The sequence below is a fragment of the Leptinotarsa decemlineata genome, unplaced genomic scaffold (assembly GCF_025532065.1).
Source record: "Leptinotarsa decemlineata unplaced genomic scaffold, Ldec_3_MD MMD2_tig00026317_RagTag_RagTag, whole genome shotgun sequence".
Taxonomy (NCBI): Eukaryota; Metazoa; Arthropoda; class Insecta; order Coleoptera; family Chrysomelidae; genus Leptinotarsa; species Leptinotarsa decemlineata.
This window is the reverse complement of record NW_027412686.1, coordinates 2,378,403-2,404,402: the sequence shown is the minus strand read 5'-3', so window position 1 is coordinate 2,404,402 and position 26,000 is coordinate 2,378,403. Positions and strand designations below refer to the sequence as shown.

Genomic DNA, 26,000 nt, shown 5'->3' with positions numbered 1-26,000 from the left:
ATCTGCAGAAAAGAAGCTAAGTGACACATTTCATATACTAGCTTGAGGAAGCTATTTTATAGCGGAACACGTGTTGAGGTTTTGTAAATTGTCCAATGAAAATCTTACAATGAAATGTTACTTGAATAAGTTATGAATTTCCATCACAAAAATATTAAAATCAAATGAGTTTCCATTCATCAGTTATCAACAGTTAACAAAAATGTTTTTCTAAAATGTTTACGCTGAAAATTGGAAATGAATTTAACAAAAAAAAAACAAATTATTCAACTCATAGATCAAAATATCATTTTTACGGTATCAAATCGGACGGATATTACAGTTTTATATTTTATTAACCCATACGTTGAATTATTAAATAAATAAACAGATCGATGCGAACCCACATAATACAAACGCCATCAATTATCAAACATTATGTTATTGGAACCCTTATATAAATAATATAAAAAATATTGGAGGTTTTGAAATATTTTTTTATCTTTGAATAGGAATGAAATAACTTTTTTCAATGATTATTATACCGATAATATTCGTGAAATGAAGTCAGTAAATTTGAAACATGAAGAGAAAATCATTTTTGATTTTTAGTCATTTCACTTCACAATATAAAATGTTATTCTAAAATTACATTCTAAAATTACAAAAGTATAAAATGATGAAATATTATGAATTGATATAAGTACTAAGACAAACACGAATAAATTAATCTAGAATCTAATCTGAAATATGTCTAGCAGTAGTTTGTGGAGAGCAATGATAAATTTAATTGAACTTTTCACACACACAGCAAATAGCTAGGATATATGAAATAATATTGATAAACTCGGTGTTGGTTATAAAAATTTTAAAAAGTCACCAGATCTGAAACTTTATGTCGTGAATGGCTGAAAATAATAGTTTTGATTTTTTTTTGAATAACTACATAAAAATATTTCAAATTATTAACTCAAAAGAATTCAAAAATTGAATGGAACCGACCGACCTTTGATGAAAATCCATATTAAAACTAATTAACACAATTTACTGAGAGATTTTCAGTAGTAAAGTTTACAAAACAGTTTCGCTTTACAATAGGTGTCTCATGCAGGAATGATCACAACAAAACAAATCAGTTTTGAAAAATACGACTGTAAAGTGATCGTAGTGCCCCCGTTTCGTTTCTCCAAAATCCATTACTTGTTTATAGATACAATTGAGCTCATTCAGGACTAATATACTCGCAATAAACGACATGTTCCAACAGCGTTACACAATGAAATATCGGTAGTTATTGAACCATGCTAGTCAATACATCACCAACGCCTTTTCGGGTGACCATAAAAAAGTAACGTAACACTTTGCCAAGGTTTCCAGTAGGCCGTGAAACAAGGAGAGGTTAGCCCACCTCACCGCCTTAATAGTAAAACTGACATTCGACTTTTTGCCGAGTTGTCACATTCATTCATAAATATTTAACAATAACCAGTCTCGAGTAATATTTAAACCGGCGATAACAGTTGTTGATGTGGACTAGAATATAAAGTTGTTTATTTGAAACAGTACAAGGAGTATTTGTAAACGAATCTATGATAATTCATACAGACAAAGTAATTCGACGAAAATATCATTCTGTATTTTTCTATTATACGTCATATATGTCATATATGCTTATATGATTTCGAAAGCTCATTTTGTATCTTTGTTTTTCAGCTTTATAATGTTTGTATTTCTTTCTTTAGTGTTTTGTTTCATTTTTCAAACTAGATCCGGAAAAGACCCAAAAATCATCGTTACTATTGGTGTTCCATCCATTTTTATTCTATTTTATTATATACACGAGTGATATATTAACCTCGGGAAAGTACTTTAAAATACAGTCTTATGCACATGATACCCATATATAACAGTGATCTCAGATCAATAATTCGCCTGGCAGCTGAGCATAAGTTAAAACTCAATTATAAAAAGTATTATCTGATACTATTTGGCAATAAACATTTCAGAAGGAATCTGTTACAAAACATCATTATTAGAATAAGTGATACTACGTTATCAATCTACAAAAAATGCAGGTATAATCTTTGATTCTGATTTGAAACCGTTCAAGAAATCTTACAAATCGTTTGAGGTTGATTTATGCCCATAGGCATTGCTTGGATCAATCAATACGTAAATTACTCACAGAAACTTTGGTTCTTTCGAAATTCAGTTATGGATATGTCTATGGAAATCTACCCACAAAATTTGAGCAAAATCGCATTCAGGAAGTACCAAATTCCTCCAACTCTATACATAAAACTAATACCGAGGTCGATTCTTCATTCATTAGTTGTAAGAAATACATCACTTGAATGTTCCACATCATTCTTCAGCCCTGTTTCAGAAATCTTTTACCTATGCCGTCAAAATGCACAATTCATTTCTCATCAATTGACTTCATTTATCTAAATATTAAACGCCATCAATTTTCTTCAATACCCAAGATAAACTATGAAATAAACCCGTTATTTATAAATTATTTACTATTTTATAGGTATTGATAATTGCTGTGTTACACATCACTACTTCATGTACATATTTTGTATTTTAATAAGAATGCTTTTGTATTACATTAGATTGTACAACTCAGGTCAAGTGTAAAAATAGCTTTGGGTTTAACTTCGCCTATTTTATGTACAGAAAGGAAATGAAGACGATTTATTATTATTATTATTCAAATTTATGTGCCCTCTTTCTAGAAACGGTCATACAATTAACATAATGCATAATTTCTATGTGTATGTATAGTATTTCAAAAATTTTATTGATTCCTCAGATAGATTACTATGAAATATAATGTAATTATTTTGCTTATAAATATTTTTCACATGTAGTTACTCAAAATTCAAAATTGTAGGAAAATATGACTGAGACTAGCCACAGAAACTAATACTAGCTATAGAAATAGATCACATTATTTCTTATCAGAACCTACACACAGGTAATTATTGAGATGCGTCAACAAAAAAAAATCTTGATGATTCAACTGTTGCCAGCAAAAGAAATCCACATTCTATCGAGTATCTCGGTGAACACTGCATTTTCAAAATATTATTTGAAAATATTCTCGATAAGTCCAGTATTCTTATCGCGGGAAACGGTCATTAGTCACGTGCCGCTGTTTATATAAACCTGTTCCTTATATTCACAAAAATTTTTTGTATATACTTTTGTATATGTACTTTCCGAGGCGTAATATGATTCGGTTATATTATGTTTATAAACGTCGGACATTAAAAGACTTATCACACAAGAATTACCGCCTAGATTATTGTAATTGCCGGGACTAAAAAGTTGTTCAGTGTGAATCTAGTCAAAAAGTCAACCTACTCGATACTGCAACGGAAAATATAGATACAGGTTACATTTAGTATATAAGAACGGTAAAATTTCTTTTATACATACTCATGCAGCATTTCTATCATTAGCAACTAATTTGTTCTTTAATGAAATCAGCATAAGTCTAAGTTATTATTAATCGACTTCACATATATTAGTATTATCCTAATGAATATTGATGCCGGTGAAAAAGCGGCATCGAAAAATTAAAACTAGGTTCTCAGTTTGAAAGCTGGTTAGATACAAACAAAGCAAGTGTTCAGTATACATAGTTTTGAAGCGAGAAAATGCAGATAGGGCAAACATTTTGTTGCTTACTGTAGGCAGGTCTGATTAGCCTCAGAAATATTTGTCGGTAAAGGTGATTATTAGGTAACTTTTGAGCACAAATTACTTTTCCAAATTTTATGTTGTTCTCAAAAAAACGTTTAGTCTGGTTGATTGGACACTATATATCATTCGGGAAATAAATTGATATATCAATAATGGTATGATAAAGTTGTAACGTTCCGTTTTCCATTTACGTTACCTTACTCTTTTCTGAACTCAGAGCAAGATAACGATACAAAGTATAAAATGAAGATTGGGAGAACTTTATACTGGTGTATAGAAAGAGCAAATGTCTCCTTTATTCTGATAAGTTGCTAATGACGATTATTTTCAAATATTGAGTTCCCTACGAAAATATCCTTGATATTAAATATATATATCATAGATGAATTGAAACCTTATGCTTGAGAAAAAACTATTGATTAAACTGGTATGGCCATACTCAACTTTGATTTAAGTACATAGCACGTATTCGTCGCAAACACTTAATAAAGATTTCGAAATATATTGTCACCTCCCGTTTAAACATTTGAAAATCAACTTCACCCGATTTGGAATTTGCAATTAATAATCCAATCTTCGAAACAGAAAATGAAGATGAACTTTCCAATAGATTGATATTGCCAATCTATGCTCGAAACCCACTTTCATTATACTCAGTTTCCATACTCGAAAGATTTTCCCATGATTTACGAATGAATTTGTAAACCATGTTTTTGTCATGATATTGAAAATTGCTGATACTTCTTGAGATACATCCTTCCGTATTGTAAAATCGCCAGACATTCGATAGCAGCTACCGTTCGATTAGGTCTAACTTCTTCTTTTCTTTCTGAGACTGAAAAACTGTGGAGCCTCATGAGCCTGCAGCGTGCAGCACATTCGTAAAAGATTTGTCTCTTTGTTACATTGCCTGCAGTTAAGATCTAAGTTCTACAGCCATATTTTGTTAAGAATTCCTCTAATAAGAAATAGCTTTTCGTACTCTTCATAAAGGTTTTCCCGTAGTATATTTTCCATGGTATGAAGTTCTCAGGTATATTTTTCCAGTATTCTATGTTTCTTCTTGATCCATTTCGTGGTTTGGTCCCTTATCAAAGATTTTGATACCCCCACAGGCGGTTCAACGCCATATATTAGAGTGATTTACCCACTACAGAGTGGGTAAATCACACTGTCAACTCCTCGAATGGATCAGATTTCCTATAAAAGATCCTCTGATCCTTAACATTCCTTAAAACTGCCGTGTACAGGAAGATAGAAATTTCAAGTTACAACGCTGCTCTATCTTTTCAAGTTGGATACCACTTACTCAACAGATCAGCCTGAAACTAGTGTAATAGATAGCTATAATAATGGTTTTGAACGACGATATGCAGTATTAACACTTTTATCATTAGACAACCTGTTGGACAACCCTCGTATTTCCGGGATGTATACTCATCACAGACATTTACCGCACCTTTCTACTGAGAAATATCATAACCCAACCCCAACCCATTATTAACTCATTTCAGCTAAAGGTAATGGATACAGAAGCCATAATATAGCAATAAACCGTACGAGATGCATGTCCATAAAAAGCCATCTTTTAATATAAGATGCTGTAAACTGGTGCACGTTAATCAAATATCAAGAATTATGAGTTATTCCAATCTCCTGGATGTCATTCTATATTTGGCATTACCGGAATCCCAGCTTACGGTTACCATCAATTTATTTAATGATGGAATAAGTTAGGTGAGACTTTCGGATCATAAATCAAAAGAAGATTGTTAGTTCTCAACAAGCAATGAAATGTTCTATTAATAAGGGCCTGGCCAAACTGTACTCAGAGTTGGACGTTTTGGTGATGATCAAAGCCATTTTCTTGTTCAGCTAAAATATATTCAGCTGCCACTTGAGAAGACTTCCGTATTCAAGCGTTTCCTGCTTCATATTTGATTGAGCCAAGTGTAAGTCTATAATTACATTTGCCAACAGACGTATATATTCACGTAGTTACGTGAAGTGACAATAAATTCAGATATTTTGTTAATAATCCATACAACCAAATTTATATGGTATCACTCCAATGAATGTTATTAGTATTATTATTTGGGAAACTTGGACCAAGAAATAATGGATAACATCAGTATTTTCAGTTGTTCACCATTATAAAATAATTTGACGGATAATGTAAGAAGTTTTTAAATTAATTGTTTTACCAAAATATACCGGTGTATAACTTGACTCATGTGAATCGCTTTATAATTCATTCAAAAAAAGATATATTAATGTTCAATACATTAAAATGGTTATCAGTAAAAAATTACTTTCGTTATTTAGCATTAATATTTATTTTTAAAATTAAAACTGGTGATGTTCCTGTATATCTAAGTGACAAATTGAAGTATAACTTTGAATATCATGAATACAATACAAGAAGTCGCAATAACTTTCATATACGTCAGACTAGTAATGTCAATTCAAATAATACAGTTTTCATTAAAGGAGTTCAAGCATTCAACGAACTACCGGAGGATATTAAGAATGCTACCTCTCTAAATATATTTAAAAGAAAATTAAAAGTGCACCTTTTAGACCTACAAAGTGTTTAGTATAGGAACCTGCTAATACAGTTTTTTTTATTCTTTTTATTTTATTTATTGTGCTGTTTTTATTTATATGTTTCAATGTACATGATTTTGAATTTTAAATTTTAATTGTGACATTTAAATTTTTAACCTAGATTAAGACTAATATTGTAACTGCATTAGCTTGTGCTAAATAAACGATACATATATATATATATATATATATATATTATATATATATATATATATATATATATATATATATTTGAAATTCTGAATATAAGGAGGTTGATTAAATGTTCCCATTTATGTTTTCAAAGCTTTCACTGAAGTTTGTAGACGTCATCAGTTAAAGATGAAATGATCAAAATGAATTTGAAAACCTTTCAAAAATCGTGGCTCATTCTTTTCCATTTAATCATAGTATAACTAATTCCAGGCACAGTGACTCAGGTCATTAATTTCCTTCTAATCAGCTTTCTGAAGAACGTTTCAAAATAAAAGCAAGCAACTCGAGAAGTAATCCTTTTCATCCCATCTACTCCTTCTGCCCGAAACTTGAAATTAGTTGTAGCCATTAGAGAAAATACCTCTTATTTCTCAAAGAGTTATACAATACACGAAACTTTGTCAAGGTCTGTTCAAAGGAGCTTCAATTATTTTCCTAGAATTCAACAAACAAACTTCAAGCTCCGACGGCTATGCATAAAGTTCGATATAGGAGATAACAAATGGCTCCATTGAATTTGATGGTACTCAGAAGAGAAGTTTAATGCTTTGTGAGTAATCTGATTCATCGCCAGCATACAAATCTTTATTAATGATGCTCAAAGAAAGGGTGAGAGATAATATTTCAAGCTTGTGGTTTCCTGAAAACGAAAACGTTGTGTTTATTTCTGCACAAAAAGTGTTGAAACTTTTTTAATAATAACTTTGGCCATACAGAATATATTTTTGGAAATAATGTTACATTCATCCCAATAAAATTATACAGTTTTTCCATTTGGCGCGTTCATTAACAAATTGAATCTAAACAGGACCACATTCAAAACATGTGCTAACACTATGTCGCGATATCGTGGCCTTGTTTATTATTTTTACGCATAATGGTTCTTAACTACATAAAATGTGATATATTTCTGTGATTATAGTTCCAATTTATGACTTAATAAGCTGCTCCACAAAATTCACTCATATGTTGAAGATAACATTATATTGTTCTTCAAATATTACAATTTCTTGATTCTTCTATATTCTAATGTATTGTATTTAACTGTTAGTTAAACTATTGAAGGAAAATCAGTTATGATGTGTGGTAATACTTCCTGCTGCACACTCTTTCAGTTTTCGAATAGCTGACCTGACAATCTTCGTACCGCCTTATAATCGATAAATGTTGTTTCAAGTTATTAGCTGAGTAATATGTACTCTTTCATATTGTGTTTGTGAAGCACGAAATCGAGCCATACTAATACGGCCAGTTTTGCCAGGCTATTTTCATGCTTGTCAGTACATACTATATACATACCACATACAAAGTGAGATACATCTCTTACAGTTATTTAATAATAATCATAGAAAGTAAAGTGATCATCATCAGTAGATTTTATCCCTCAAACAATAAAATAGGAGCTCGAGAGCCAAAACAGATATATCGCAGTAGACCTAAGAACAATGAACACGGTGCTTCTCTTGTGCAATTTTTTCTTCAACCACAGAAAATTGATTCACAATATTCGGCAGTTTTTTTGCAGTACAGCTTCATTGCGAAAGATTCGATCTTCTCGCTCGAAGTATTGTAAGTATTGCTTACTTTGCTTCTAATATGACAATGATTTATGGTCGCACAATCATGAATGTGCGCGCACCATGATAACTATCATAACTTAACCTAAGAAACCGAACTTTGTCAATTCGTTTTATCTTCAATTTTTTATGAAAATCAACACTACATTAATTTATGAAAAACTGCCAAACAAGAACGTTAACAAAATTTACCTTTTTCGAATACTGATTCAATTACTTTTTGAACAGCCTTCGTATAATTTTCTACTCGAATATCACTTGATGCGATGTTTTCAGTAATAGTAGTGCTCTTACGGATTCACCGGAGCGGAGGTTGAAAATAAACAAGGTTTAATGCTTGGTCAGTGTAACAGTGATAATAATATGTAAAATTCTGAGCAAAATTCTATAGTATCGTGATGTTAGTCACAGCGTTATGCAAGTTTGGATGTTTAGACATTTATTGCATGATTCATTTCAATTGATTACGAATCCAAATCTATCAAATTCTTCATTTGGTTTGCCGAAAATAGAACATCTATGGCAAACATACACACCGATATTTTGTGCTTATATCAAGTTCTTAGTTACTACCTGATGGAGTTAATATAGCGAAAAGACAATATATTAAATTTATTTATTGCAGCAATAACAGTGATGAAATATTTTGTTTACCAAAATGGGAATTTTAGGTAGACGCTGTTCAATAAGAGGCGGATGGTTTTATTATGCTACCACATGCAGTGTTGAATGATTCACACAGTATATAATGAACGACTTTGGGAAAAAACTCATATCAGAGAGTGATTATGATGAAAAATCAATTCACCCTCAGCGAAATTCAGATTTACAGAGTATCACAGTCGAATTGTGAGATTATGAATAATTGAAGTGAAATGTAATATGAAATGAAAGTTCTTCTATAGATTTAGTTATAGTATTATTCAAGTAAAAGTCTTTTCAGGAGTTCTTGTTCATTTTGAAAATTATTACCAAGAAAATGCTCTAATACGTTATACGCTACCGCAATGCAAGAATCTTTGAAAATAAAATTCAAAATTAACCCGAAACAAACTTCATTTACCTAAAGATTCTTTTTGAAAAGTTGAAACTTTTAGAAATTTCAAATTATTTCTAATTTGTGATTTCACCTGAAGATTCGAAAAAATGCAACCAGATGAAAACTAATATATTTAATCAATTAAATAAATTAGTTTTCATCTGGCTGGGTGACTTAGGTGCAGTTACATTGATGAAACTGCACCTCAAGAATATTGCAATACTACGAATATTGTAAAATTTTTAGGATATCATAAACGGTTTTTTTGTTGGCGGCTGCTCATCAGGAATCATAATTGCATTCTACAAAATTATTTAAAGGGTTTGAACAATCTTTGGTACATTAAACTGAATTGACCCTTATTTAAAATTAGTATTTACACATCAACAAGTTACTTTATTCACTATGATTTAATATTTTTCAGTTTTGTGGATTAATTTCAACAAATTTGTCAATCCATTGAAACTTTTTTCTAAAAAACAAATATATGGAAACCATCGTTCCAACATTTAAAAAAAAATTCAGCAGAATTGAAAAATTAAATCATACCAAGCGTTCCGTTTAAAAAATTTTTGGCAGCTTCGATGATACCAGAAGCGGAACTAGTTGAAAATATTTAAAATGTAGAGATTATTCAATACATTTTAATTTCAATTGGTTGTATTTTTCAGAGAATCACCCTGTAACTTGCTCACTGTTTCATATGAAAATCGACATTGCATTATCTCTATCCGCATGAAATCGAATTCAAGCGGCTGATTGTTTTTCTGAGGCATTCAATCGCAGAGGCGGTTGTTAAAGATGATTATCTAGCTAGCCGGAAGGTCTAGTTCTTCCATGAAAAAATTTACATGTTTATCTACTTACGCATTTCTATCTAGGATAACCGCATGTTCGTGGGATGTACACTTACCTGGAAAGGAAAAACGTATAATTAAAAAGCAATCAATCAGGAAAAAAACATTGAGTCGAAGGAAATAATTGATTTGGAAATGTTACTTTCGTTTCCTAAATATCGTATTACAGAAACCACCACAGATTAGTTCTTAATTGAATATTGCTGTCTCACGAATGGTATATAGAATATGATAAATGGACAGAGAGCAGCTACTCCAGTTACCTCTGAAAGTGATTACTGCAGTTAATAACGGAATATTGATTTATATACTTTTTCATGAATTTTGGGAAAATCTATGAAAAACGTAAACAAAAACATCTTTCTCTGACTATTGTAAATGAGTTATTTCTGGTATTAATGGGTTTTCATTCTCCCAAAATTGAAAAAAACTTTGTGAAATAAATCCAATATTATCGGTAAATTACTAAATTTGACCAAGGAATGATATCACGTTTGAATAAAATTCATATAATTCATTATGACCTTTGCCTTTTTTTTTTTTCAAAAAATATGAATTTCATGAGAATCACTTTGAATGATGTTCTTTCTGCCGCTTTCTCTAAATTTCGAAAGATCAATTCAATATCGTTTCACAACTTTGACTGCGATCTATAGGGAACGTCATCCAAACGGAATTTGAAATTTATACCTCCTGTTTCGAAATATGTACGCCAAATTCATGAAAACGATACTGATAAGGTGGATAAATCTTTATAGAAATTTTAATGGAATGAAAATCCATAAATGCTCGGAAAACTTCACTGTGAGATTTTCATATATAAACAGTTTGAAAAATGAGATTCTTCATATTAGGAATCTGAAGAAGTTATTGTATAGTGAAACAAGTATTTTGTGAATAGTTTTTATAGAATGGATTGGTAAATCAAATAAATATCCATCAATAGTTGAAATTATTCATTATATATGATATAATTCGATAACTGAGAAACTGAGAAAGATACTTCCTTTTTTTATGTACGTGTACTCGTTGAGAAAACTAATGAATGACTGAGGTTTGAATTTTCTAACCATATAATTATCATATCATTTCCAATCAGTTGAATGGAATAATTAACCATCTCGGACATTACCCTACACCGACATCCATTCATGAGTTGGCAGGCCTTCAAATATGTTGTATAATTTCAACATCAAATGAATTGGTCACTTTTATATACTGCATACATAATTAAATGATGGTCGTATAAACTAACAGGGGTATTGAAATGGACATTACAAAATCGTGAATATTACGTTACATCGCACCTTATGACTTATTTGATGATTATTATTTGGATAATAATCATCATTATTATTATTTGGATATTAAAATATCGTCACGTTCTATTAATGCATTGAATGATTCGTTGAATTTTCTTGTATGATTAAATTTCTATAAGAATCTAAGTGATACAATTCACAGAGAGATAACCAACATCCTTTGAAAAGCTAATTTTCAGTACAACTTCATTTAGTTCATAGAAACATTCAGAACGAATTGGTGAATTCTGAAACCTTGTAAAGTTGAAGAATATAGATACATTTATAGGACTCACTTAGTCATCACTAAGATTTAAAAAACTTACAAGTTCAATGAGATATAAAAAAATAAATTTATAATAAAACAAATTAATTTTTTTTACTCGGATACTAGGCGGATGGCCTTCTCTTGAAACTTAAAATATACCCGCATTTATAAATTCAGGACTTGAATATAACGCAGTGAAATTGACAAAATATCATATTTTTCGTAATGTCAATGGATTTATGAGACATTTTCAAAATATTGGGTAAATTTGGGGGCACTGATGAAGGAGGTAGCTTCAGTAGAGAAATTAGGAAGGGCATTGAAAGTGAGTATGCCGACAGATGCCGTTCATATATAATAATGAAGGTCTAAGGAAAGAGTTTTGGTGTACTCCATGTTCGACGGTTTGAAGAATAGAATCATGTGTACCCATTTATACTAGTTCTTTGTTATGTCTAGGATGACAATAGTTTCAGAGGTACACTTCTCAAATGTACAATGAATTGTATAGTTGTATATAAACTGAAAACTGTATATAGTAAACAAATTTCGGATAATAATTTTCAATATTTTGAGAAATATCTCCATATTTGTACATTTTTGAAGAAAAATTGACAGAAAATGCGAATAACGTGGCTACATTTCTTTCATTATATCAAATTTCTTTCAAATCACTGCTGCATTGCTGATATATCCATCAACTGTTATGAAGCTTGACTTCGAATCGATTCGATGACTTTAGATGGTGAATTTGCTATTTCAATTGCAATGAAACTTGTCACCACTCAGGTAGGGATATATATTTCAGCAATCCATGGTAGGAATATACTTTAGCAATCCATATCAATCATATATTTTTACATCAGAATAACTAATTGAACTTATTGGAAATTACAAATCTTCAGTATCAGTGATAATCGATGGTTTATAGAATTCCACTTATCAATGCAGCAGAAAACCGAATGAATCATGTGGAGAAACAAAAGAACTCACTTCACAATTTTTCCTGTGAGCAACGATTAACTTTACTGTGAATTCAACGAATGGATTCACGAAAACAAATCGCTCTGCAACTCTTTCAGAATGAATATGCATTACTTTCAATTTGCATATAAAAGTATGGAGTTGGAAGAGAACTGTTTACTCACAGATCCAAATGGAGAACAATTCAATTATTTTTGTTTTCATGCTGGTCAAAGGAAATTAATTTTGTTTTCGTAAAAAAACTAACGAAATGCTGAAAAATAGTGCAACATAAAGATAGTTGGAACGTACAAAAACCTCAACCAAACGAAACAAACTGTGCAATTATTTTTATAAATTCCTAAATTTCTATTGGTCGCATTGGTGTTTCAAAATTCATAGTTTTTTCCAGTTATTCCATGAAGTTGATAACATTATGAATGAAAAGTCTCGGAGAAAAAGGGACAGTTTGTGGGTAGTTATCGGTGATATTTGTGTTCTGATTATTTGAAAATCATTCATGAAAGTAATCTATTTTTGTAAATGAACTGACGAGATTGATTGAAATACCAAATTTATCAACTGAAAGTAAACAAAAAAATAGGTGAACAGAACATAAAATCAGTTATAACAAATTTTTGTCAATGTTTTATTTAATAATTCATTGATTACAAAATGTATTGTTGTTTGAAATGGAATAAGTATAAAAATGGCTCATGAAATAATGGAATCGATTGAAGTACGAGTATTCGAGTATAATGCACTTGTGAAAATTAATTGTTTATATCACCGAATAGTTTATGTGAGTCTGGTAAAAATATATTCAATCTAATCAAAATTCACAGTTAATGAATAGTTGACATTTTGTTGATTCAACCAACTTGTTTCTCCGTCTATTTTTACTATAGTTGAAATTGGAAGTGAATGTGATATAGCCAACATGATAAATAAATAAAACATATATAATAATAGTAATATAATGTAAGAATAATGATAATATAATAATAATAATAATAATCATAATACAGACACGTTTCAAAATAGATTACCAAAATTCGTCGCCGCAATAGAGATATACAAATTTGGCTAAAAAAATGAAATCTTCTATAACTGCAACTGATTCATTATGTTATGACATGCATTTCTATTCATTTCAATCCATTCTTTTAGTTTTTGTTTGAAAGTAATAAAATTCACAACGTTTTTTATGTTTTCAGGTACTAAGTTCCAGATCTTTGGACCTAAAAAACTACTATGTCTCTGTCCAATCAATTTTATGCATTTTGGAATCAAAACATGGCTAATGTTGACTTCTAGCAATGAATTGATTTCGGTTAATATTCTCTGGTAAGATTTTTTAGCTCAGGTTTGAGCCCAAAGATAATCAAATTATTTCTCCTTATTTTTCTCTCCAACGTCTTGCAGCGATTTTTAAGTTGACTTACTTCCTTCCGAAGTTTTTCATTTTCCTTTTTGAAATAGTTCATGCATTTATCTAGTTCCTCTCCTATTCCTCTCTTGATGTCCTCGGTCTATTGGATATTAGCTTTTATTATCAATTTGTAGATTTCATCTTTTTCAATTATTCTGAGTATGGACCACCTGTGGTTGAAAGGTTTCACTGAGAACGAAGATATCATCTCAAATTTTACCATGTCTCTTCTAGACGAAGGGATCAACCAACATCCTTGTTGAAATTGAGGAAAATAATAAATTCACTTGATGCCCGTGTAAAGTTATCGTTTTTAACAAAATGAACAATTTCCTGTCGAATTAAGAACCTTTTCATTCCTGATAGTCGGTTTCATTAGCATTTTTTTAACGTCTGTTATTTTATACCATACAGCACGGACATAATTACTTCTGTACTTGAAATAATACCTTCTCGAAAAGCGCAATTATCGCTACATGAATTCAGTTCTTTATTAATCTTTATAGATAATTGCCACTAAGGAAATACATGTTTCTGCATAATTTTTCAATTGTACATAATAATCCCTTAGTATCTACCCACACGCGAAATATACATATATTTATTCAAATTATGTGACAGGAAATAATTATATTAAATATGATCTTTTTTATTTCTGGCTATGGCGAATTTAAAACAACATCAGGTGACGCCATTAACAACAGTTTTTACGTCTAAATTACACGTTGTATTAATGAGATAAATAAACCGAGGAACATCATGATCTAGAGCTTTCCAGAACTTTGATCAAACTAATGAATGAGCAATGTATGTATCGTGAGTGCTCATCGCGAAGCTGGTTTTATTTTATCGAAGAATTATTATTATTTAATATTGCAAATACAACTTCTTGGCGAGATCAATACGATATGCGGATCGGTATGATTTACGAGGGAATGGCTATTAATTATTGGGTTTGATTATTGAATATTATGGCGATGAATTTCTCATGACCTCCATTATGCTCGATTCAGAGAAAAACTGGTTTACTTCTGGGGCTTGAAAACTATGTAAATGTTAATACTGATTTATTGCTTTCTGAAGATATGTAGAGATACGAAAAAATTGCCATTTCACCGTGTCTGATTCACAGATTCTTGTATCCCTCAGATTTTAATGTCGTCAATCTGGAGAGGAAACAACTTTAAGAATTGCTTCGAAAGGAGTCAAGATTATTTTTTAACTAGGTTCTATTTACTGGGTAACATGGAAAAATAGTGCAAAAAAGGTCTGGAAGAAAAGAACAGTATATACAAGTGCAACATGAAATAATTCCGTAACAATAAGAGCATGACAGGATTCAACTCGGAAAACAAATCAAATAATTATTTCAGAATTATAACAAATTTCGATGAAAATTCTTAAATGGAAATGGTTCCAGTTACACAATGTGTTATATTCGAGAAATACATATACAAAGGACGCAACTTACTAAAACTAAACTAAAACTAAAAACAGAGTTCAACTATAGCAAATCAACAAGCCTACATGGAAAATCGACTTAAACTATGTACTATGCCTAGAAAATAAATAACATTTTTCTATGATTATTGAAAAGAACGTCAATTATGTGACCGTTTCTTGTTGGGGCAGTAGGTAATGATCTCGTAAATCACACCTTCTAACCGATTCACAACTCACTAACTTCGAAGCTTATCACAAATGAGCAACCTCATAACTTCATAGTTGTGTTTTAATTGTTTTCAATCGCAAGTATGCTTGAGAATTTTTTACTTCAAAATATATTCTCAAACGTCAAATGTTATCACTGAACTGATGGTTTAATTTGAAATATATAATTCGTAACGAAAAACAAGAATGAAAGTTGAAACGAGTGTACACTAAACGTTCATCATTTAACAAAATGAGATCAATTTGAAATTCAAATCATTTTATGTCATACTAAGTAAGTTGTATACTTTTTTGTGGTGTGGTTGGTAAAACACGCGGTACTTGTTAACCAAGGTTCTTGGTTCATATCCCAATGACGGACGTGCGTGAGTTTTATGAATTTTCTTCAATCTCTCCATTTCAAAACTATTTTAAATTGAATAAAATAACAATATGAGGTAGTTCTTTCAAATTATTATATCCTGCACAAAAAATATAATAACTCAAGATATTCCTGAAAACCGTAATAGAAAAAGTATAGTATTCAACTCGCAAGAAATGGTCATTACTCGCTTGGTTGATTTACTTGTACTCTGAAATTACTAGTGCCGATATTCCCTTGCTTTCACTACTATACTACTACCTTAAATAAAACCTAGAAGGAAAATTCAAATGTCAAAATCAACTGAATTATTCCTGGAAATTGAAAATGAGTCCATAGTTTCAATACAGAAGACTAGAAATCTTGTTATATGTAAATTATTGAAAATAATATTTCGAAAAATCGCGGTATATTGAAATGAACATAGAAAATCAAAAGAAATAAACATACAATTTTCATTAGAAAAAATATGATGGATACCTATATGACTGTTTAAAATCTAGCCAGATTCATGAATGAATTTGTATCAGTTAGTTTCAGGAGCTGCAGATGCGATTCCGTAATTTTTTTATTCAATTTTTTATAAAACAGTATTTGATATATATGTTTGTTTTGAATTACTTGTTAAAAATTAGCGATTTCGCTTGCAATGTGTACATTAAAATCATATACTACTGAACATTTTCAATTTTACAAATTTTGTATTTTGTAAACTAAGAGTTTTGTTTCGTTCAAATTTTTATTGTGAACTAATCAAACTTTCAACTTAGACAGTCAGTTTTGTTACACAATTTTAAAACCCTTCAGAATGATTTGAAAAGTGTACTGAATTACATTAGGAATTATTTCAATTTTTTTTTTAATTTTGGCACATGCTTTATTGAATTTCTTTAAAATATAGAATTTTTTCAATGCACTTTAATACAGAAGTTGTGAAAATTCATCTACTATCAAAATAGTTATAACTCACCATCGTAAAAGTAAAACATTTTTCTCTATTATTCACAACGATCAACCCTTTTCAATACTTTTCCCCGCTCAAGTCCATAAATCAAAAGTCAACAATGCTCCACTATCTTTGAACCAAACAAAAAAATCACGAACTAGCTCCGAAGCTGGAGCTTTGCCAAACTTACATACTGCGTTTTTTCAACTGAAATATCTGGAAGTGAAACTCAACCGAATATAATCCAGCAAGGAAGCAAACAGTGCGCAATAAAAAGTTTTCTTCTACGAAAACATAACACCGTAATTAGACAAAGTTTGACAAAGTCGGTACAGAATTAACACTTACATACGGTCGAAAATTGAATGTGGCATCTTCAGTTTTTGTGATGTTAAAAGCGTCGAAAGTGCTTTAAAGCTGTCAGGAACAGACCACTGTGTTTATGTTGGATGACATCATGAAATTTGGGAGGCCGTCTCTCGTATGGTTTGGATAAAAAGCCTCTGTCCTCGAATAATATACGAGTCGATCAAAACTGTATTGAATCATCGAGAAAAGAATCATCAATGAAAAAGTTATGACGCGATGAAATAATAAATATGAAAAATGGGAATTGAAACTTCCTATGTTTTTATACCAATTTTACTTGTAACTAATGTAACTGCAGATTCGTCCTTCAAATACATTTCCAATTTTCATGATGATTTCCTACCCCGTAGTAATATTACATCCATCAATCTAAATGATAAATAATTCCGCCAAATGATACAATTGACTGCTTGTCTACAAAAACTGTTTATCCAGAAATAGAACAGGACATTTTTCAAATCAAATCAAATCAAACTTTATTCATCCATTCCATAATTGTCATTTTTTACAGATTGTTACAGATAATATAATAATATAATATAATATAATCCTGTACAAAGGTTACCTAAGCATAAATGCTTGTAGTGCATATCTCTGTACAAGGAAAACAAAAAAAAAAAAGAAAAAAATTTAATTGTATTTAATGTTGGGAGAGGTGCAAATTGATTGTGCATAGAGGATAGTTTATATATATATATATATATATATATATATATATATATATATATATATATATATATATATATATATATATATTGAGTAGAAATGAGTTAACTTGAGGAGCGCTTTTTAATTTTTTTTTCCTTCATTCATTTATATTTTGATTTTTTTAATGGTTTATTTTATTTTATTTTCATTTATTCATATTTTGTTAAATTGTTATCTTTTTTTTTTCCCAAGTTTTTTTCCATTTTATGTTTTCATTTTATTTTCATTTATAGGTATATTTTATTTCCATTAATCAATTGTTTCATTTGGTGTTTAAAGGAACTGAGTTTATATATTTTTTTAATTTGAAGTGGTAGTTTGTTATATAGTTTCGGACCTATATAAAAAAGGCTATTTTATGAGTGACTTTTTCTAAATAATGGTATATCAATTGATAGTGTCGTAATAAATCGGGTTGGGATAGTTTTATTGTGATTTATTGTTGGTTTTGTATTTTTATGCATATATAGCAAGCATTGGTGCATATGTAGTTTGTTAATGTCAAAGATATCTAGTTCATCGTAAAGCTTAATAGTGGGGAAACGTTTGTTTTTTCTGAAACCTATTTTTAGTATACAGTTCTGAGTAGTTTTCAAATTTTGTAATGCATTATTATATGATCCTCCCCATATTACTATACAGTATCTAAATAATGGTTCAATTAGTGATGTATATATAAGTTTTAGGTTTCAATTGTCTAAAATGTACCTAAGGATGTAAAATTTTCGAATTATTTGCCTAGCTTTATTGTTTACATATTTGGTATGCCCGTTCCATTTAAGGTGTTGATCGACAATTACGCCAAGATATTTTATTTCTTTGGTTTTTTGGATAGATGGACAGTTGCAATTTGGTTGAGTGCATGTTTTCTTATGAAGCATAATATAATTTCTGTTTGGTTGAGTGTCAACATTTGTAGAAAATGTTATAAATTTACTTTATAACATTTTACATTACTCTCAAAATTTGATTAACTCCAAATCATTTCAAATTTAATGATCGGTTTTATTATTGTAGCGATGTTCTTACAATCGGAAGCCCGTTGATATCTGAAATTCACATGGATAACTGAATGTGGCAAAAAATTGTCTTGGTCTAATATTGACAATCATGATAAACCGATATTGTCCATTCTTTACTAAAAATGAAAAAATACAAAATAACCTCGAAGTTTATGAAATAAAAAATGGGGATAAGCATTAGGTATAGAACCTATCAAAAGTATCAATTTTTTAAAAGAAACACTAATTTATAAAAATTCATAGAAAAAGTTGAAGATAAAATTTCATTGCTGGATAGGTAAGACAGATTACTATACAGACTGATGTTTTTTTCATATTGGTTGAACGGGGGCAATATTTTCAAAGGAATAAAAGACAATGGACACTCTTTTCAAATAGAAATATAAATTTCACATTTGTAAACCATCTTTCAAATGGTTGTAATAAACCCAATCAAGAGGATAAAATATTGATCAGATGTTCAAAAATTAAGAATTACCCAATGACTAATTAAAATTGAATCATTTGTTGAAATTATTTTTCCAATAGTGGGGTTCCCAAACAGTTGCAAGATTTAATGAATTGGTTCTTTGAATTGTCAACTGATTATTATGAATAATTACTGAATGTCATAATCGTCAGTGCACTGTAACACGCAAAAATATCACAAAATCTCAGTGTTGTTCAATATATTGAACAGATATACTGTCTGTACAAGAAAAGGAGGGATGGCGTTGAAAACCAACGGAAAAAGTTGCTCATTTCATAATTTAATTTAACGACATTTCAAATTTTGTAAAATTTCTATTAGTTTTGGAGATATTCAGAAAAATAGCAATTTGACAATTTCATTACGATTTTTTTTAGCGTTATTCGAGGATATGAAAAAATCCGGCGTTTCGTCTCTGAGAAACCATGACCAATATACTTATCGGTAATAAGTTTTTGGTCTGATGAACGGATAGTAAACTCGATTTGTCTGAAGACTCAAATGAATGTTGGGTAAGAGTTTTTTGAATAAAACTAAAACCGATTACATTAGGTAATGGTTCAAGCAATCATTAATTTCCAAGATGTATTGTGAGATACATATCGGGGAAGTCGAAAATAATGAGAAATTTCCATATACGTTCGACTATACGGAATCGAGACGTAAATACTTTTGAAAACGGTACCAGTTGGCAATATGATCTGTTTTTGTAGGGCAAGGTTTACGTTTGAGGCCGCTAACGCCATATTTGGCGAGGAGCTCGAAAAACTGGTCGTTACGATGTAATTGATCGAGAATAAGTTTTCTTACGTGATATACGTGAGACTATTTCATATTGTTTTCTCAAAACGATATAGCAACAAGGTGAAAAACTCGATTCATCGAAATCATTCACAACTTTCCGTATACCGACTTTTACTTGAGACATTCGAAAATCTGACATATTAAGGCACACACTCAATGACCATCCAATTATTAACCACCTGTTGATCCACTACATCGATTCAGAGTGTAAAAAATAGTCAAATGGCTCTCCTTACTTAGTGATATGGCTCTCCTTGCACGACTGCATTATACATTTCTTCAATTTGGTTCACAGAAAGGTTATTTATCGAATATCTGAATGATTATTTCACAATCATAAGCAATTGATAATCACTGTCTAGTAGAAATCACAACAGCTTTCTCAAGCGTAAATTTTACGCTTGAGACAGCTATCGTATAGCGAAACACGTGTCGCGATTTTTGTTAAATTGCGATTTTGAAAATCATTCAATACAATCTATTAATTAGTTTTAATATGGATTTTCATCACTGTCAGACATATTTCATTATCAATTATTTTTAAAAATTATTCATTTAGTAAAACATAGGTTATGTATACTTTGGTAAATACAACTGTTTCCCCTATAGGTATCCGATCTCAGTGTGGCGAAAGAGATAGCGCAAAGTCGAACCAGTGGGAATAATATCGCACAGTCACTTGCGCATAACAACCCGTCGCCACGACGAGCATCTCACGTCAGCAATCGGTTTTACGTGCGGCTATAGATGTTTCACATCAAAAAGTCTGGTAGAGAAAATTGATTCCAAAGTCTAGTCACTCTCCTAAGTAATTCAAGAAAGTGTGTCTGTTAATGAAATTTTGTGCATGCTTCACACTGAACGCATACAAGTTTGCCACACAATTAATGAGATAGAAAACTTTCCGGATCAAGTATTCAAGTTGAAAGCCTTTCTCGAGAGAGTCTAGATGGTCAACAATTATGATTCAATAAAAATGTCATTTCCCCTTCTATAGCCTGATGAAATTTTTATACCTTGTTAGTAATCAAGCAACACGATTCGTCATAGATCAGTGGAGCTGGTTATTACTCACGTACTCTCTATCAAGAATGTTTAAACAGATCACAAAAAATTAAATCATATATACAGGTTGGAATTTGAAGAGAAATAACTTTGCAAGACATAAATAGTAATTTTTCTTGCAACATGATGTAAAAATTCTGCATATCTCTGAATCTAGAATTTGAACTGAAAATTATATTAAACTGAAATCTCAAGATAGCTGATACTGTTTCGTGATATTACAAGCAAGAACTAGTATATCGTCCCTGAATGTCATTCATTATTTCATCAAAATCAATATTTTTCTCAAAAAATGCCGCCCGATAAAATATTTTTCCATATATCAATTTAGAACGTCATTCTTTGTTTTATAATTACTATAAAATCTCAAGCACTTGTTCTAAAATTTCAGTTCAATCATGGCATTTTTGACAAAAGTCAATGCCGTAGAAATGTAAAAAGACATCAATATAGAGACAATGATTGCGAAGAAGAGCAAATTATACAATTATAGTTTTCAAAATATTGTGCCAGTTACAAGAACATCCAAATTCAAATATTTAAAAAAATTGTAGTGAATTGAGATTCGTTTTTTCCAAGAACCCATAAAACTTCTGAATGATCTAACATTCGGAACATGCTTATGAATTTTACGTAACAATAGATGATACTAAATATTGAGAAAACCGATTGTAAAATGAATACAATAAAAACGGCAAATATAACTTAGAAATGGATAATATGAACATCAACTACATATGAAAACTGACACCAATGACAAGTACACAAGGTAACCAATTCAGAAACAATAAAAGATTTACTTGTAATGCACTGTTTGGAAACTTTGGTGTAGTAATGAATATAGGTTAGGTTAGGTCCAAAGTGAGTGGGTCTATTCAACCCTCCACCGCAACCTGCAAGGATTTACTGTGGCTCACACCTATTCACACTCGACCAAATAAACCCAGCTTCTTAACGAAGCCGTTTAGTTTGTATGGTGAGTGGTCTTTCAGGTCAGATGGTAAGAGTGCGTCTCTGCCAATCTCTAAGAAACTGATTCGGTCCCTAGCGGGGCAGGCACAAAGTATGTGCTCTACTGTTAGTAATGAATATAACTGGAGTTCTATCCCACCAAACACCAAACCGTTATTTTAAACACCTCGACACGAATTTCAATCACCAAGTGACTATCTTCGAAGAGGAAGATCAAACTAAGTTTACATACAATATTAGCCTTATTTATAACAAAGATACCTCTGCTAGCTACCCAGTTATTTATCATTTAGATTGGTGGATGTAACTGTTACTACGTGGTAGGAAATCATCATGAAAAATGGAAATGCATTTGAAGGACGAAACTGCAGTAACATTAGTTACAAGTAAAATTGGTATAAAAACATAGGAAGTTTCAATTCCCATTTTTCATATTTATTATTATGAATAACGATGATGGATCAATACCTAATAGTTCACTATAGCTTGTTGAAATAAAATTTTTAGTTATCAGATGTATCTTGCTGCATGCAATATTTAAGACGCAGGTAGGCGCAGAGATATCTTTGTTATAAATAAGGCCAATATTGAATTAGACCTAATTTGATCTTCCTCTTGAAGATGATCACTTGGTGATCCTCTTCAAGTGTCGAGGTGTTAAAAATAACGGTTTAGTGTTGGTATAGAACTTCAGTAATATTCAATAAATGTTTTGCTAACAAAATCCTTCGTTATATATGAACGACAATATGAATGCAATAAGAATAATTTTCAAACAGCAAACAAATCTTAAAACTGGATACTACAGACAGCATCTATAGATGACTAAAGACAAATGAATAGAGTAGACAACTCAGGAAAAATAAATGTGGTTCAAATGAAATCCTTATCCGATATCATCCATTACATTACCAACGATTCAACTTTTTTTTGTCCAAAGAACAAATTTTAAATAGAATTACTAATGGCACACCACCTTACCCCAAAAAAAACATTCATGCTAATACCTCATGAAACTTATGATTCAAAACTCTTGAATGCATGAACACACTAACTCATGTTCTGGGAAACTCCAACTTCTATTTCTAGTCAGTTGAGCGTAACTTTCGTTGTTCTGACTGCGTACAGGCATCTACGAAAATAAAATACCGAAACAGCCGAAAAGAGAAACCACGCGAACGTAACAGGAACGATTGGAACATAATAAATCAGGAGCAGACGTGTCTAATATGTGGGATAGGAAGGATGCAGGATTGATGCGACCCTATTCTCCAAAGACCGGTAATTATTAGGTTCGAACTTTGATAGAAGAGGGATCGCTTTTAAGTGGTTTCGGGTCTGCAGCTTTGAGAATCGGCGTTCGAACGACGACCTTCAATCAATTTTACGCAAGTTTGCAACGTTATTGAGTTGGGGATGGCGGTCAAGGATCCCTGGTCACTACGTGTAGGTAACCACTACGACCAGATGAGAGGCTGTTCGTAGATGATAAGGGGATTGGAAGGAAAGATCAGCGAGGAGAAGAGGTGCGCTGCATCTGAATCTATCACATATGAAACGGATCAGATAACAGCAGAAGTGACTTCTCAGGTACGTAACACACAACTTACATTCTGAAGTATTTTTGAGTTCATTAATAAACATTTCAAGAATAAGAATCAATGTCCGACTTGGTGATCGATGGGAAAAAGTATATTTTTGAGTTTTGTGTAAATTCAAGTCCGTTATATGTGAAAACATAACGTGGAAGGGTTGGGCATCAATCTTTCACACAAAAAAGCTCTCAGATTATCCAGAGAAACGTTGTATTCGAAATTGAAGCGAACAGAATTTACCATTGAAATCAAAGACTCATTTTTAATTGATGCATTGATGAACTGTCAATGGTCAGCCACTAGTACTTATCCTAACAAGCATATTCAAGATGTTCTAAAAGTTGTCCATCGAAGTAAGTCATACTTCTGGATGAGATATGCAATAACGTCTTCGTAATATGGAACCACTGAGATAGCGAAATGGTTGCATTCTCGAAAACACTTCAACATTCACAAATGAAAATTAATTACCATTTATAGACACTGATGTGTAGATGACCATCATTCAATAGAAAATAAATATTGATTTAAAAGAAAACAAGTCATACGATAGATCGCCTGCACTACGAATCCAACTGTTAGAAAACTGTTTTTAAAAAAATTACACTAATTCTAATGAGAGCAACAGTGGTTAACTAGTTTACTTTGATTCATAAGAACCATAAGTTACCTAGTTTACAAGGCATTTTCAATTGTTTATTAGCGTGGAAAAAAGTTCGTACGGATAAAGTTATAAATTAGATGACAATTTAAACAAAAATATTGGTAATAAAAAAACAACATTTGAATATATTCTAAATTCTTTATTTCGATTGAAAAACTCTCGAAAAAAATCCTGAAGAAAAAAATTTGAAACAAAAATTCATCAATATAACGTCCCCATGAAAATATATGAACATTGAAAAATTGACAGATTTCCAAACACTATACAAATTGTATTCATGATGAATGTTTGAATGTGAATCCAATTGGCAATGAATGGAGAATAAATATGTAGGCATTACAAAGTCAGTGTGATTCAGTTTGTAATTATTCACTAGAAAGCAATAAGGATTTTCCTCAAATATTTTGTGCGGTTTCTGTTCAATCGGAGTTTCTGGATTCTATTAAAGCACTGTAATGGCGGAATAATCTAACCGAGTTCATAGATATTCCAGATATTGTTCCGGAAAGACTGCACTGCGGATACTTAGTGCATTAAACAAAAGTGGAAATCAGTGTCATCGCTTTGTACTGCATATTCGAGGATCACGGATGTATTGTAGTATATATGGATTTAATTCAACATATGAAAATTACACTGTAAAGTGTACTAGACCTGGTTTCAATATCCATCAAGCGATTAGTATAGTAATTATAGAAACTGGCAAAGAGTAATTCCAAAATGAAGACAGACATATAATGAATCTTTTTGAAAAATGTCAAGAAAATATCAGAAATATAGAAGAGAAAAAAAGTGTCTCGGTTAGATATTACCGTAGATTGCTTTAAACAATCGCCACTAGGTATTAACTTTGAAACAAAGTGACTCAAAATCATACGAAATAAGCTAAGCAAGAGTATTCACATTAATATATGGATATGCACTACCTAAATCTATATAATCAGCCTAAGAAAGGTCAGTCATGACTGGCGGGATGTACACCACGCTCCTAATCAGAAGTCTTCTATATTAGGTCTTCAGATTCAGGGTCATCAGAGAATAGTCTATTGATATCCTTGATAAGAGAGAAGTAGATCTGCAGATTATGTTGTTAACCTAGCAAAGACCTCATCTGGAAGGGTAGTCCGTGATATTCTCCAAAGAATGCTGGACTCTGTTCACAGTTGGTGACAGAGGAAGCAGATGTCTGTAAACCCCGAAAAAAAGTGTGACAGTTCCCTTCATCAGGAAGAGGAACCTGGATGATTCGACTCTACTTCTCTTCAGTGGTGAGGATACTCCAACTGCAACGAAAGGAAATATATAGGTATTATCGTTGATAAAAAACTCATCTGGAACACTCACTTGGAAAAAAATTTACACAAAGCCGGACTGTCCCTATGGACATGTGGAATGAATTATGGAAAATCTTAGGGTTCAGGC

At 31.2% G+C, this 26,000-nt stretch overlaps 1 protein-coding gene across 8 annotated transcripts in view; it reads right to left on the bottom strand.

The window, feature by feature from the left end:
• ckn (CRK like proto-oncogene, adaptor protein) overlaps positions 1-26,000 on the bottom strand; it is a 378,299-nt gene that overhangs the window by 58,415 nt on the left and 293,884 nt on the right. The window contains exon 1 of one of the 8 annotated variants that reach the window (XM_074181860.1): positions 16,935-16,968. The exons of 6 other annotated variants lie outside the window; for them this stretch is intronic. In XM_074181860.1, the coding sequence (XP_074037961.1) occupies positions 16,935-16,953 (19 nt within the window). In that variant the 5' untranslated portion in view covers positions 16,954-16,968. Of the gene's footprint in view, positions 1-9,978; positions 9,999-16,934; positions 16,969-26,000 lie in introns of those variants that run through there. One more of the 8 variants, XM_074181861.1, reaches the window with a different exon arrangement.